General features: G+C 46.5%; 2 protein-coding genes across 2 annotated transcripts; both read right to left on the bottom strand.

Annotated features, from left to right (window-relative positions):
- Positions 1 to 5,495: 5,495 nt before the first annotated feature.
- UBQLN3 (ubiquilin 3) lies at positions 5,496 to 8,166 on the bottom strand. The gene is made up of 2 exons (XM_060605810.3): positions 8,052 to 8,166; positions 5,496 to 7,790 (listed from the first exon to the last, which is right to left on the bottom strand). The coding sequence occupies exon 2, from the start codon at positions 7,751 to 7,753 to the stop codon at positions 5,786 to 5,788; it is 1,968 nt and encodes a 655-aa protein (XP_060461793.1). The 5' UTR covers positions 7,754 to 7,790; positions 8,052 to 8,166; the 3' UTR covers positions 5,496 to 5,785.
- A 3,249-nt stretch (positions 8,167 to 11,415) lies between these two features.
- On the bottom strand, positions 11,416 to 13,661 carry UBQLNL (ubiquilin like). The gene has a single exon (XM_060605811.2). The coding sequence runs from the start codon at positions 13,412 to 13,414 to the stop codon at positions 11,570 to 11,572; it is 1,845 nt and encodes a 614-aa protein (XP_060461794.2). The 5' UTR covers positions 13,415 to 13,661; the 3' UTR covers positions 11,416 to 11,569.
- Between the last annotated feature and the right edge of the window lie 1,489 nt (positions 13,662 to 15,150).

The raw sequence follows: 15,150 nt of genomic DNA, 5'->3' as shown, positions 1-15,150 counted from the left end.
ATCTCACGGTTCTGGGGTTCACTGGTTCTGGGGTTCGAGCCCCACGTTGGGTTTTGTTCTAACAGTGTGGAGCTTGCTTTGGATACTCTGTCCCCCTCTCACTGCCCCCCTTCCCAAAAATGAATAAACATTTAAAAACAAAAGTGTGACCTCTACAAACGCTGTTTCAAATCCCAGCTCCTACTCCACTACTTACTAGCTGTGCAACCTTGGATTAGACACTTAACATTTCTAGGTCTTTCTTTATCTGTAAAATTGGCTAATGATAGTACCTACATTTTGGGGTTGTTGTAAGAATTAAATGTTAATATGCATAACGCTTATGGAACAATGCCTAGTTCTCAGTGAGTGTTCTGTTAGCTATTCTATTTCTGGTTTGTCTGAAGTGTCTTATCTCCACTATATTGTAAGTTTTATAGGGCAAAAACTTTATCAGTCTTGTTCACCATTGAATTCCTAGCACCAAACACAGTTTCTTGCATTAATAAGCCTTCAGGAAACATTGGTTAAAGTATGAGTTGCAAAAGCTACTTGGCAACTCGGAAAAAATCTTCGTGATATATTATCAAGTTAAAAAGACAGGTTATAAAACATTATGTATAATAGAATCACAGTTTTGTAAAATATGTGGAAGGACATACATCATGGTAACAGCATCTCTGGTTTTTATATTCTTACTTTGCTTATCTGTATTATCTGATATATACAGTTAACCCTTGAACAATGCCGAGGTTAGGGGCACTGATCCCATGCAATAAAAAATCTTCTGCATATAACTTTTGATTCCCTAAAAACTGAACTTGATTCCCCAAAAACTTAACTACTACTAGCCTTCTGTTGACCAGAAGCCTTACTGATAATATAAACAGTAGATTAATACATATTTTGTGTATGAATTATATACTGTACTCTTACAATAAAGTAATCTAGAGAAAAGAAAGTGTTATTAAGAAAATCAGAAGAGAAAACAGTATTGTATGTATATTTATTGGAAAATCTGTCTGTAAGTGGTTGGTCACGTAGGGCTGGGGCAGGGGAGGGAGCCATGGGCCTGGCCCGGAGACGGCAGTGTTCTGCAGTGGCCCCTGGGGTGACTGTGGACAGCAACAACAGCCTGGAGCTGTGCCGCCCACCTCTGGCCATCTGCACCTGCCGCTGCAAGTGAGTGTGCTGGCCTTTCTGCGGGGGGAGGGGGGGTAGGGGACATGGGGTGCAGGACTCCCTGCACAGTGCCATCCCTGCCCTCTGGGCGTCTTCCTCCACTTCGGCCCAGCCTCATGCCCATGAGGCACCTTGGGCACATGGGGTGACCCGCAGCCCAGCCTGGTCCTGGCCTTTGGGGGCCACCCAAGGTACTCAGAGGGCAGCCGTTACGACCTCTGTGCCAGTTGCCTTGTACTGGGTCTCAAAGAGACCGGGGCAGGCAGTTGTAAATAAATGGTTCGTGGCTTTTGCTCTCAACACATAACAAAACTTTAAATTCCACATAGAAGTAGACCCTCATGGTTTGTACCCATGTTGTTCAAGGATCAACTGTACTTCTATGTTGTTTTTAAACTGAGAAAACAAGTTAAATTACATTTTAGAAAAGAGGCTTAACAGAACCGTAGAGGCTTTATAACTGTTTTTCAAGGATGCATATATTTGTTTGCATGGGAATCAGCAAAAAATCTGTGTAAAATAAGGATTCATAATGTAACCAGTGGCAGCAGTTTCATCAGAACAATATCCATCCTGGAAATATAATGGAAAAAATTTCACTCAAAATAATCAGAAACATATAACATTTAAATAAACCCAAATGTGTGGGACTTACATAAAGAAACTGTAGTTCTTTTGTTACTGTTGTTGAAGTATAATCGACACACAATATCCTCTTAGTTTCTCGTGCACATTACAGTGCTTTGGTATTTTTATACATTATGTCACGAAATGCTATTACAATATGACTACGTTCCCTATGCTGTATATTACATTCTCATGATTTATTTATTCTATGGCTGGAGGTTTATATCCCCCTTAATCCTGTTCATCCATTTTGTCTGCTCCCAACCGCTCCTCCTCAGTTAACCAGCACTTAGAAAAACTACCCTTCTTTGTAGAGAAACAAAGGAAACTTGAATGGACACATTCCCTATTCTAAAAGGAAAGAGCGCTATTGTAAAACTCTCAATTCCCTCTAATTCATAATGTAGCGGAAAGCCAATCAAGATCTCATTTGGCCTTTTCTGAAATTTGACATCTACTCTAAGTGTATGAAGAAAAAGAGACAAAAATAGACAATGGTATTTTGCAAAGGAATAAGGAGTCAAGCATTGAAAATTTTGTCATCAAATATTTCAAACTTAAGGGGCACCTGGGTGGCTCAGTTGGTTAAGTGTCCGACTTTGGCTCAAGTCATGATCTCATGGGCCGTGAGTTCAAGCCCTGTGTCAGCCTCTGTGCTGACAGCTCAGAGCCTCGACCCTGCTTTGGATTCTGTGTCTCCCTCTCTCTTTGCCCCTCCCCGGTTCGTACTCTGTCTCTCTCTCAAAAATAACCACTAAAATTTTTTTTAAAAATATTTCAAAGTTAAAACAATTTAAGAACAGTGGCACTAGTAGATTGTTTTAAAAACACCATAAATACACATGTATAAGCATATATAAAATACGGCAAAGGAAATATTCAGTCCAGTGTAGTTATTTGCAGGGAAGCAAAAATTCCAATTAAATACAACAAATCCCTGCCCTTTGCAATTTTTTGGGTAGGGATTAAAGCATGAATTAACTTGACTGAGTACAGTGGACTCTGGAATAGACTAATTTCAAATCCTGCCTCGGCTATGCGGGAGCTACCCAACTTTAAGCAGTGTAGTTTCCCCTCTCCCTAAGTCTCAGTTTTTCTCCTCTGAAAGATGGGAATAGTAACACCACCTGCATTAGAGGACTGTTGTGTGGATTCAGATAGGAAGAGCTCAGAACAGGGCTGGCATTTGGAAAGCCTTAATAAACATTAACTTTTAAAATTAAGTAGCGAAACCCTAAAATATCTAGAAAAAAATGTGTGCGTATATTTATGACAGAGGTATAAGGGGAGTATCTAAAGGAAAAAAGAAGAACAGGTGCATAAAAACACTTTCTGTTGTTTGAAGAACACCTTCCTTTTAAATTGCTGTCCACTTACCTGGCTGGCTATTTGTGATGCAGCGTTACAGGCTTCAATGCTGTTTTTTTGTTGTTGTTTTTGGGGGGGGTTTGGGGTGTTTGTTCTTTTTTATTTCTAGCAAATCACTTGGTCTTGGACTTCTACTAACAGAGGAATCAGAGCAGGGAGAAAGTGGGACATCTCAGGAGGGCTGCCCTTTCAGTAACATCAGCCTGTTGGGATTCCCTCTTCCCAAACTCCAATGGCTGCCATTTTCCCAAGCCCCATCCCGTGGTACCCTCTTTTGATCCCTGTATGCCTCATTTCCCTAAACTCTTTCTCATTTTCTTGCTCATTTCCTCACTCATCACTCTCATTAATTTATTCAATGCTTTTGATTGCTTCCCATGTGCCAGACCCTACATTAGGTGGAGTCCTAGGTGGCTGACAAGGACCTTTCCTCCTGGACACCACCATGGATCTGGACATGTGTCCATGAGTTCAGTCTCTGATGAGGCTACAGCAAAGACTCCAAACACCCAATCCACTGTCAAGGGTTCTCCTAAGATATGGCCAGGAAACAGTCTATTAAATGAATACTCTCCTCCTTAGCCAGAACTTTTAGACCCAGACTGTCATCCGCTATCTGCCCTGAGACCTACTCCAAATGAGCTCTCGTGCCTCCTTTGGCCCAATGAAAGACAAATGAAAGGCATATATCTTTCCCAGAGGCTTTTTGTCTTACCTATCTAGCCTTCTGGGGATTCCACTTAGAGACTGCCTTGTACACCTTTCCAGGTCAGAAGCAGTCCACAGCACCCACCTTGTTAGTTACAGGGAACAGACAGGCAAAGACTGTCTCCTGCCTACCCCCTAGTACCACTATAAGTAGTAGTTCCTTTGATCAGGACAACTCCTGCCCAACTGAGGGGGAGGGAAGAGGAGGTAGAAAGGAGGCTTGAAGCCTCCTGCTTCACCTAGAGATTGAACCCAAAACCAGGGGGAGGAAGTTGCAAAGTTCATTTCACCGCTGACACCTGCTGGCCGCTAAAAGGTAAGACAGGTTGGTTAGTACAAGCATCCTGGGTCCCAGGCAGAGGTTCTGTTTCTCCAAGTTCCTAAAGAACCCCCAATGCCAGGTCTCTGATGTTAGAGTACATATCACGGCCACTTTTACCATAGTGGTCCCCTCTGTTAAAGACCCTTTTCCTGCCTTGACAAGAAGGTCACATTAATGTTTGTGTTTACACCTTCATTCTGTGATGAAACTTTAGCAGACTGTTCTGCATGTACGTGTGAGCACATGTACACAGATGTGGCCATGTAGTGATGGATTTAAGTGTGAACACGCACTGTATGTTGGTGCATTTCTCCAGAATGTTCACTCATGTGGGGGAGGTATGGTTTGCTTGTTTGATTCATGAACTGTATCACTCTTCCCCTGGAAGGACACGGGTAATGGGCAGCATTTCTGAGTGCAAACAAGAATTTAGTGTGAGATGCCGAGGGCACCTCCTGTGTGTTGTGCACAGCTCGCCTCAGTACCTTTGTCCACAATGGCTCTGTTGCTGGAATGCTCTCCCTTTTCCCATCACATTTTGGCCTACTTCATTCTTACCACTTTTAAGATGTCAGCTTAGAGCACATACTCATGGAGCCTTCCCTGTCTCCCTATACAAGATCAAACCTGTTTGCTGTTTAACAGCTTCTGGTCCTTACAGCACCTATCATAGTTTGTACTATATATAATAAGTATTCTTCAACTACAGTTTGAACACTCCATGCCACCAGACGATAACCTCGTGAAAGAGGATCGTGACTCTCACGTTGAATTTCAAACTTCGAGCAGAATGCTGAGCACCGGGTGAATCCTCCATTTCTGAGTTGCCAGGTGCAAGAAAGACAACATCCGGGGTGCCCACCAGGGACAGTACTTTGTGATCTTGGTGGGATTAGGGAATCTTGGAACTTAGCCTGAAATCCTGGGGCTCCCTATCTACTCAGGAATCAGCATCAAATCCAGAAAGTGAGAGCCACCTGTGGGATGCTCTTCAGGGGTGATAGAAATAAGAAACTGTGCCCACTTCCTGGTCAGGCTGGTGGCAGGAATGCTCTAAAGAACAAAGTACATGGTGGCAGCTTCTACAGGACACAAAGTCTGGGGGACCTCTGGAAGGACACCAGGAAAGCTGAAGGCCTCATCTCACGCTCCTTTGTTCTCTATGCCTCTGAATCTTTGAACTTCAAACTTTTGATCTTCCCCTCCAAGCCCCGTTCCCCCCATGCAGAGACAGCTCCTATTACCACCTTTCATCCCATATCCCCCCCTTTACCCATAACCCACAAAGAATCAGACTCAGGCAACTGCAGACACTGGAGATTGGATGTAATTGCATCTCCAGATAGGCATAAGCAGAGTGCAGACTGGGGCCCCAAGATGGTACAGTGGCGGGCGTGGTTGGGTCACTCATAGCACCCCCACCCTGTTTCTGGCTCCAATTCTTCCTCATTGACTCTGGAACAACATTGTCTCCACAGTAAAGGGCATCATAGTGGATTTGGTTCATACTGCAGCTGCATTCAAAATCGGGGGAGTTAGGGTAGTGGCATACGGGAAAAGGGCACAGAGGAAAAGACATGGTCTGAACAACCAGGTCTCCTATGCCTGCCTCAGCTTCTCCACAGCAGCGTCCACATCACCCCCAGTGGCTATGAGGGCCTGGAGATTGGCTTCGGGATTCAGGAAACCCATTGCTCGCAGCTGCTCTAGCTGCACCCGGAAGTGAATCTCGGGCTGCATCTGCTGGGGATTGGCACCACTTAGAGCCTGCCACATCTGGAGGAAAGGGGTGGAATGGGGGCCCAGCTCCACAGAGCCCTGTGCTGGGGGTACCTCAGGAGCTGGAGCTAGAGGGGGATCCTCAGGCATAAGGGCACCCCCTCTAGGCTCTGTACCGCCTACCATACTTCCCAGCCCTGTTAGGCAAGGCATGAACCACAGTAGGAGGCGAGGTGCTTCAGTGGCCAGGATCTGCAGACCCTGCTCAATCTGTAGGAGCGCGTGCATGGCACGAGGGTTGGCCATGGCTGCCTGAAGGTGCAGCAGCAGGGGCAGCTGCCGGCTCATCTCGTCCTGCAGCTGTGGGACCTGGTTCACGCTGGTGGGCCTCAGAGATCTTGGATAAGCTACCGGTGGCAGCCGGGCATGCTCGGGGATCCCAGGGGTAGCTGGCATAGGGGAAGCTGATGAAGGGACGAATGGGGCCCTATTGGCAGAATGCCCCAGCCCTAAGACAAGATCAGGCATGTTGGTGCCATGGCCAGTGGAGCCATTCCCTGTGCCACCTTGACCTCTATCTTGTCCAGTACTGCTCTCTGGAGGATATCTCAGGAACGATGGGCAAGAGGACTTTCCCTTGATGGCTCCTGATTCCTTAGGGAGAGGCTGGCCCGACTCACGTTCCTGGGAGGAGGATGAAGTTGGGGGGACTCGGTTTCCTGGTGGTGGTGGTTCTTGGGTCGGATTGAGAGTGGATGTAGTCCCTTGCAGATAGGTTCCCAAGGACTGGGGGGTCTCATGTAATTGCTGAAGATAGTCATAGAGCCTTATATTACCCAGAATGGTGGGAACCCTATTTCTAGTCTCGGATACATCCTGGTCCCCAGGATGCCTGCCTCGCCTGCCAACAGAGCCCCCATATGTGGAAGCCCATGGGTTGGGGAGAGGGTCACAATTCTCTGTCCTCGAAGGTTGGCTGCTGCTGCTGGTGGCATTCGCAGTAGTGGCAGTGGCAAAGGGATTGCCACCAAACTGCTCCTGTACTGCATTAAGCATCGGGTCCATAATATCCGTGTACATAGTACGAAGCACATTGTAGCCACCAGGGATGCTTTCCAGGTTACTGAGTGCCCGGTCCTGGCTACGCATCATCTCTTGCATCATGGCTGGGTTGCGGAGAAACTCCAATGTCTGCCGCATGATTTCGGGGTTGTTGAGAATATGCCCGATCTCAGGGTTGTGCTGGATCAGCTGCTGCATATGGGGGTTATCGAGAACCAGCTGGCGCATCAGGCCTGTGTTGGACAGCAGACCTTGGATGAAAGGGTCATCAATGATCTGAGCCACAAACTCAGGCACAGAGACATGCTGCCACATCAGTGAGCTTGGCTGGTCGGGGAAACTACCGGAGGTCAGGCCTAGCCCATTGAGGCCTGTGAGAACACCTAAGCTAAAGGCGGGTGGCCCATCTGCTGGGTACATGGAGCTTGGTTGAGGGAATGATCTAAGGCTGGGGGCTGGGGCAGGGACTGAAGCAGCTGGGCACTCAGTGCCCATGGTGCGGCGTTGCATCTTGATGACCAGGTGGACAGTGAGGCCATCTCGCACTCCACACTGTGCCAGTGAGTCAGGGTCCTTGAGGATTTTGCCAGCAAAGATTAGGACCAGCTGATCAGGGTGGGCCTTAAAGCGCTGAGATATCTCTTCCTTCAGCTGCTGGATGGTGCAAGTATCTGTAACTGAGAAATCCTCCTTGTCCTTGGGTGTCTTCACTGTCACCTTGATGAGGTGGTGGTCCGGGATCGGCGCTGGGTTGCCCTGTGGCAGGGCCTCTCCGCTTTTGGCCATGGTAGGCAGCAGGAGGCCCAGGTCTGTGGGGACACAGCTGGGGGGTGGGGATGGGGTACCAACATCATCCTTTCAAGCAGTGGTGAAAGTAGGAAAGGTGAGCAGGAAGAGGGCTTGGAGTCTCAGGGTAAAAGCACAAGAAGGTCTGCATGGAAGGGTCAATGAGGTCCTCAGGATGGGATGGTTGTGGAAGATTATGGGTCTGACAGGTGATGGGGTTGGGAGAGGAGACCAAAGAGGTCTATTGATGAGTGAAAGGCAAAGTCAGGAAAAAGGGTTTGGGTCGGGGCATACATACCAACCAGCTGTGGCCCCGTCCTTCCTCTTATACAGGGCTCCAAACCGCCCTCATCTTGCTAACAGCCACCCCTGAAGCCTTCTGGGCCGGAACTCACTCCATCAGGTGACCTCTGTGACCTCAGCACTGACATCACAGCCTCACACAATGGATTCTGGAGACCTCTCCAAGGTTCTCTGTATCCCCAGGAACTCCAAACCACCCCCTCCACCTTTACCTCTTCTATTTCCTTTCTCTTGATTGGCTTCTTCATAGGGAGGGGCCTAGGCTGACCCTTACATCTCAGGCCAAGAATCCTACTTCCACACAACCTGTAGGTAGTGTGTGGAGCCTCAGCTTTGGATTAGACAATTAGGAAAGGCTTAGCCCCCATGTCACTGTTAAGACCAAATTCAGCTGCACCCTGAATTGGTTTTCTTGGCATTCGATGTTTCTGTATTCTCTTTGATTCATAAGCCATTAATTTTTTATATATTTTCAGAATGTTGACTTTCTGATGGGCAGGATCTAGAGCATGAGAGAGGGTCCAAAAATGACATGAAGTTTTTATTTTACTTCTAAAAAGATTATTGTTATTCCCCAGAATAACTTAAAGAATGAATTGGCTATTTACCAAGATGTGAAAAAAAAAAAAAAAAAAAAAGACCAGGGAATAAAGTTGTTAAACAGAAAATCCAGAGTTCTTTGTCACATACATTCAAGATGTCTTATACCCAAATGGACATGAAGGGAGAGAGTTCGTTATTGTGAGTCCACAGTTATCCAGCACTGACTATTTAGAACCATAAGATTAGTGAGTATAGGAACAAGATAGAAGTAAAAAGACCAAGGCATGGGCACTACGTATTTTCAAATATGGAATATTAGATGTGTTCTACAAAAGAAATTGAGAAGAAATAAAACATCAAGTCAGAAAAAGGAGAGAAGGAGAGAAAGCAAATGAAGAAGAGTTTCAAAACGGAGAGAGTGACAGTGTCAGATGATGCCAGTAGGTCAGGAAGATAAAGGAAGAGAACTGACCTCTGGATTTGACCAAAAAAAGGGGGGGACAATGATGAGCCCAGTTTGGAAGAGTGGAGGCGGCACTGACTGGAGGGGGTTTCAAAGCAAGTGGGTTGGAAAGGAAATGGATTAAATAAGAGTATTACAGGTAAGAGAATGGGTATGATGGCTGTGTGGACATGTGGGGATAAAGACATTTTTGTTTTGCTTTTTCTTAAACTGAGAATGTTACAGCATGCTTTTATTCTGGTGGATATAACACAATGAGGGAAAAATGACACAGAAGGAAGAGAAGATGATTGAAAAAGTCAGCTGTTGAGTAAATGGATTGGAGAGGTTGGGATCAGTGCCCAAGGGGAGAGCTTGATTTGGGTCCACAGACAATTTATGCATTACAACAGGATGGAGCAGAGAACATGCAGGCTGTCAGTGGAGAGCCAGATCTCAGTCATGGTGAAAAGGTGGGGATCATTTAGAGAAAAGGTTGTAGATACAGTAGGGTTTGCTGTTGCTAAATTATGAGTTCTAAATGCTAGGGTGGAAAAGTGTGGGGAATCGATGACCGGTGGAAAATTGGGTCAGCTGAGGGATTTTCAGAGCATAGTGGGACAAGAATCAGAAAGACGACTCAAACAGCTTGGGTTTTTCATGTAACCTGAGGCAAACAGGGTATAAAGCTTAATCAGACTAATTGATTGGATGGAGGCATCTTAATGGGAAAGTAGAAAATCCATTTTGGTGGTCATGTCTTTCTTGAGACCGATCTTTTTCCTAGTTTGAAGGGGAAGAGTGGGATTCTGGTAGTAGATCCACCGGAATACTTGGAGTTTTGTGGGCTCTCCTTCACTCTCGCTGATGGCAGAGACAGGGCTGGAGGAAGGTGGTCTGTGAGGAGCACACGGAATTCTGTGGTGACCCTTTGCAGACCACAATATGAATACATGTCACCATCTCCACTGCTCCAGACACTACCATCTCCCACCTGCTCCACTGCAAGGGAGCTGCACCAGCTCTCCCACTTCTACTTGGACCTCTACCATGGTCTTTCTGCGCTCGGCAGCCGGAGAATCCACTGAAACACCTCCATCATTTGGTCAAAATCCAGCAGTGATTTTCCGCTGCGTTCATAGTAAAATCCAGAGTCCTTACCAGACCTACAAGGCTCTTCCTGATTTCTCTGATGTCCTGTTTTCCCTCCCACTGTTTTATTCACTCCACTCTAGCTACATCATCTCCTTGTTATTCTTCAAACACATCAAGAATATTCCCACCTCACATTTTTATCCTAAGTCGTCTTCTCTGTCTGGAACATACTTCTCCCAAGGGAGTGCATGTTCATTTCTCCCAATCCCTTCTGGTTTCTGCTCTACTCTTGCCCTTCCAGAGAGGCCTTCCTGGATTGCCCTCTATGTAGAAGACCTTATCCTGCTTTATTTTTCCTCATAGCACTTATTCATAAGTTAGGTAAAGTACTGTCTTATCCCACAGAAGTAAACCCCATAAATAAAGGAAATTTATTTGGTCACTGCTATTTCTTCAATACCTGAAACAACATTTAACTTATTAAAAGATTGAATAATTGCCACAAGTGTTTACATGCCAATTGGCTAGGATGCTCTTGGTGAGGCCAGGAGAGGGGGAGATAGGACCTTGGCTAACTACAGAGAACTCAAGTTATGAACATTAGATATGCTGAAGGACATGATATTCTTGGAAGTTACCATGTCCCCTTGAGGCTGTGTTTTGGTGATGGCAATATACAGTGAGGGTAAGCAGCTGTATCTCTCTAAGTTAAAGAGACAATGGTAACAGTCCAGAGAAGTCCTATGATTGTGACAATTAGTAATAAATTCCTGGGAGGATGAATACTTACCAAGACCTGGATGAAATGTGGACTTATCCTACTCTGACCTACCAGGCCATTCTTCTCCCACCTTCAGACTTGAACAATTTGACTTGAAAACTTGAGGAAGTCTTTATGACTAAATATCTGTGTCTATCTATAGAATTTTTCCCTTTTTGTTATGACTGTCTTCCTCTACACGTGGGTCTGTGTAGTGTTTTTAGGTATTTGTGTGTTGCTGCACATGCCCATGGCTGTCTGTGCAGTGTGTTGAATGTGTGTGCCTTTATATGTAAATCTTTGGCCATGTGACCTTGTGTATGTGTGCACACCTGTCTGGGGCTACATATACACGTTCTTGGGTATGAGAGTATGGTATGATATCTGTGCTTTATATGCATGGTGTGTGTGTGTGTGTGTGTGTGTGTGTGTGCGTGTGCTCATGTCTGCATCATGAGACAGGGATATCACACACAGACAGTGGCTTTTCTTGCAAGAGAAACAAAGCCAAACCTCAGATGCGGGCATGTGGGAGTAGCCATTTTACTGACAGATCTTTTACCCATGGCCAATGCTTCCTGGCTGGAAGCATTGGAAGAGGTGGAAGGAGCAGATGATGTAGTCAAATGGGTCAGCAGGCAGGTAACAAGAAGCACAGAAGTAGGTATGGTGGTTAGAATCCCTGGGATCTCTTGAGTTTGCGAATAGCAGCACCGGTGTCCCCCTCAGTAGCGATGAGTGCCTGCAGATTGGCATGGTGGTTCCCAAATCCCATGGCCTGGAGAGATTCCATTTGCTGGCTGAAACGAATCTCAGGGGCTTGTGGAAGGTGGGAAGAGTCTCCAGCTAAGGACTGTAGCCTCTGCAGGGCTGCTCCAGATTTGTGGCAGCACTCAGGACCTTTGGGTTCAGCCATATCTGGCACATCCCAGGCCCAGGGCACTGTGTCAGGGTAGCTGCAGCTGGGTGAAGGAAGCCAACCCAGGCCCCATAGATAGGGTGCAACCCAGGGTAGAAGAACAGGAGCCTCTGTGGCCAACAGCTGCAGACCCTGCTCAATATGCAATATTGCTTGTGATGCTTTAGGGTTGGCTAGGGCCAGAAGCATGTCGGAAACCTGTGTCTGCTGCAGGAATGTGGGCAGCTGCTGCCTACACTGTTCACTCAGCTGGGGCATACTTATGAACAACATCATCTGGGCTGCCAAGTAGGGGTTATTCAAAAGCAACTGCACCATGCTTCCTGTGATCTGGGAGCTGCTCTGCTCATCCGACAGCTGGGGATCATCTTTTAATTTCTGGTCAGAGCTATCTCGAGAGGTGGTGGCATCTTTGTCCTCTGCCTGGGGCTGCTGGGTAAGCTCTATGCTAGGTAAGGCTGGTACACCAGCCGGCTGCTGAAAGGCCCAGTTATGACTCCGGTCTTTGGTGGAGATAGTGGTAGTACTGGCCCTGGAAGTATGGTTCACCTTGTCAGGGGCAACATTGGCTGAGGTAATGGAGGATAAACCACAGGAACTAGTATAGATGACTCGGGTTGTAGGGAGCTGTGGGAGCTGGTCCCGCCGTTCCTGGGGTTGTGGTGGAGACAGGGGTGAGGACTGAACTGGTTCTAAAACATGTCCTTCCAGGAGAGCTGTGAAAGGGTTGCCTCCAAAGGGATCTTGCAAGCTGTTGAGCATGTGGTCATTGCAATCAGCATAACTCCGGCCCAGGGGATTGTCCCCTCCTGGCATTGTCTCCAAGCCCGGGTATGACTGTGGGTTGAGTGGATGCTCAAGATTCTGTTCAGGTTGCTGGATGTGCATTATCTCCTGAATCATGGCAAGGTTTCTGGCCAGCTCCAGAGTCTGCCATAGGATCTCAGAATTGTCAAGGAGGTTGGAGACTTCTGGGTTCTGCTGCATCAGCTGTTGCACGTCTGGGTGTTCTGAGATGAACTGTCTCATGGGGGCCGTGTTGGACAGGAGCTGCTGGATGCTAGGATTCTGTAGCATCTGTGCTATGCAATCTGGATTACCCACTTCCAGATCCTGGGTATGCACTTTGGGTGCATCAGGCTCCACAGGGAGGGCCGATTCCACCGGGGTGTGACTCACACTGGCAAGTTGGTGTACCCCACTGCTGTTTCCTTTGGTGTTTCTGTCCCGGTGGCAGGGATCTTTGGTCAGCAAGTTCTGGGAGGAATGGGCTAGGGATCTGGACCTATGTTTGGACTTGATGACCAAATGAATGGTGTGGCCGTCTCGGATGCCCCTCTGTCTCAGTGTGTCATGGTCTTTAAGAAGGCGGCCCATGAATACCAGCACTAGTTGGTCCATTTGGCACTCAAAGTGAGCAGATAGCTTCTCCTTGAACTGCCTCACAGAGGTGTCGTCCGCTATCATAAAGTCCTCCCCCTTGCCTGCTGTCTTCACTATCACTCGGGTGACACTAGGAGAGATGTTCTCGTGTGTAGGCAAACCTGAAGGACGCCCACTCTGGGCCATCTTGGGTGTCTGAGAGATGACATGCGGCATGGACCTTAGTGGGAGGACAGATGGTGAGGAGGTGGAAGCTGGGGCAGAAAGGGTGAGGGCAGACAAATGTTTCCACTGGCCTTTGTCTCAGGTGTCTTGTTCTCAGGCCAAAGGCTGGTTTCCTTGATGCCCAAAAAGGGATGAGTGATGAGGCTGGGGCCAGGTATTTTACGATGTTTATACCCCGCACCCCAGGTCTCCAGATGTGGCCCAGCTGAGGCCTGTGGTGGCTACTGATTCATACTTAGTACAAGGTGGGCTAAGTAAAGATGACCCCACCCAGGGATGCCCCTCCCTTTTGCCCCACCCACAGATACCACAACCTCTCAAAAAAAAGGGATATTGTGATGTCAACTCTAGTCTCACAGCCTTTCCAAGGACTAGCTGGGGCAATAAGACATATTTGTGGGGTGGGAGACACCGGGTCTCCATAATAAAATTAAAAAGGTCATTTTCCAGACAACAGGGGACAAAGTTCTTAGGGTGGAACTATTAAAAAAAGGAGGGGGGGAGACCAGATTGCTTATGTGGGATATGTTTCTCTGTGGTCCTGTGTGGGGGTTCCTGTTGGGATGATAGGCTTGTTATAATGGAAAGTTGAGTTTATTGAAGCCATAGATAAAACTACATACCTGTAAGAATGGAATCTTTCCTGTAGGAAAGATCTTATCACTTTTGTTAGTGATCTTGAAAAAGTGAGGCCTTACAAAGAAAAATGGAGCAAGAACAAAGTTCACAGGGGTAGAGGAGGTCATGTTTTTCTCTGTCTCTAGGCTTAGGGATTCTGCACTTAATTGAGAGTGCTCCCACGTGGGGAAAGATTTCTTCTATTCTAGAAGCAGGAGCGGGGCTCATTGGGGAGGTTTTCTGAGGGCCATTTAAAATTAAAGGTGAGTTAGCCCTTCCTTGCAAAGTATTTTTTATTCATCTCTCACTTGGTCTTTTCTATGGTCTTTTCCATGTCATTATAGCAGAACTTTTAAAAAGATTTGTTTCAATGTCTTAGCCCAATCTTTGGTGCCCACCTTTGTGTCAAAGCATTAGGGGGAGAGATGCCTGTAAATCAAGAGGTGATGGGGGTGGTGATTCATAGTGAAATTCCTAACAGGGCAACTAGAACAGATTCTCAGTTCCATGCAGCTGTAGGGGATGGTGCTTGATCTTTATTTTGGTAGCACATGAATTTTCTAATAGATATGTTAAAATATACATTTATGTCTATGTAGATGGAATATTGTATACATGTCTGATTGGATGTATATTTGCGAATGTATATACATATGGGGAAGTATAAGCATGAGACTGGGTGTATAAAGTATTCTGGTATCCTTCATGTGACTGTGAAGACTTTGGGGTCTGAAATCTTGAAGATTCCATCCCATTGCATGGAAAGGAAGTGAACCATGCAGATAGATAAGTAATAGGTGGAGTGTCTGATGCTCAGCCATTAGTTGCTCACTTCCTAGAATGGAACTCAAGCCTAAACCCCTCTCCTAGTTGCACTCAGAGTGAGTTTGATTCAGGACAGTGAAACATTGATTTTCACACCAACATGCTGCACTTTTCTCCCCAGCTACCCTGCAAGAGGTTGAGGATAAGAAAGGGGGCCTCTTTTGTAGCAACATGGATGGAACTGGAGAGTGTTATTCTTAGTGGAATAAGTCATATAGAGAAAGACAGATACCATATGTTTTCACTCTTATGTGTATCCTGAGAAACTTAACAGAAGACCATGG

Source organism: Panthera onca, chromosome D1 (genome assembly GCF_046562875.1).
Source record: "Panthera onca isolate mPanOnc1 chromosome D1, mPanOnc1 haplotype 2, whole genome shotgun sequence".
Classification (NCBI taxonomy): Eukaryota; Metazoa; Chordata; class Mammalia; order Carnivora; family Felidae; genus Panthera; species Panthera onca.
This window is presented reverse-complemented; position numbering and strand designations above follow the sequence as displayed.

Coding starts and splice junctions, on each gene's coding strand:
- UBQLNL (XM_060605811.2), bottom strand. CDS start 13,414: ATGCCGCATGTCATCTCTCAGACACCCAAGATGGCCCAGAGTGGGCGT.
- UBQLN3 (XM_060605810.3), bottom strand. CDS start 7,753: ATGGCCAAAAGCGGAGAGGCCCTGCCACAGGGCAACCCAGCGCCGATC.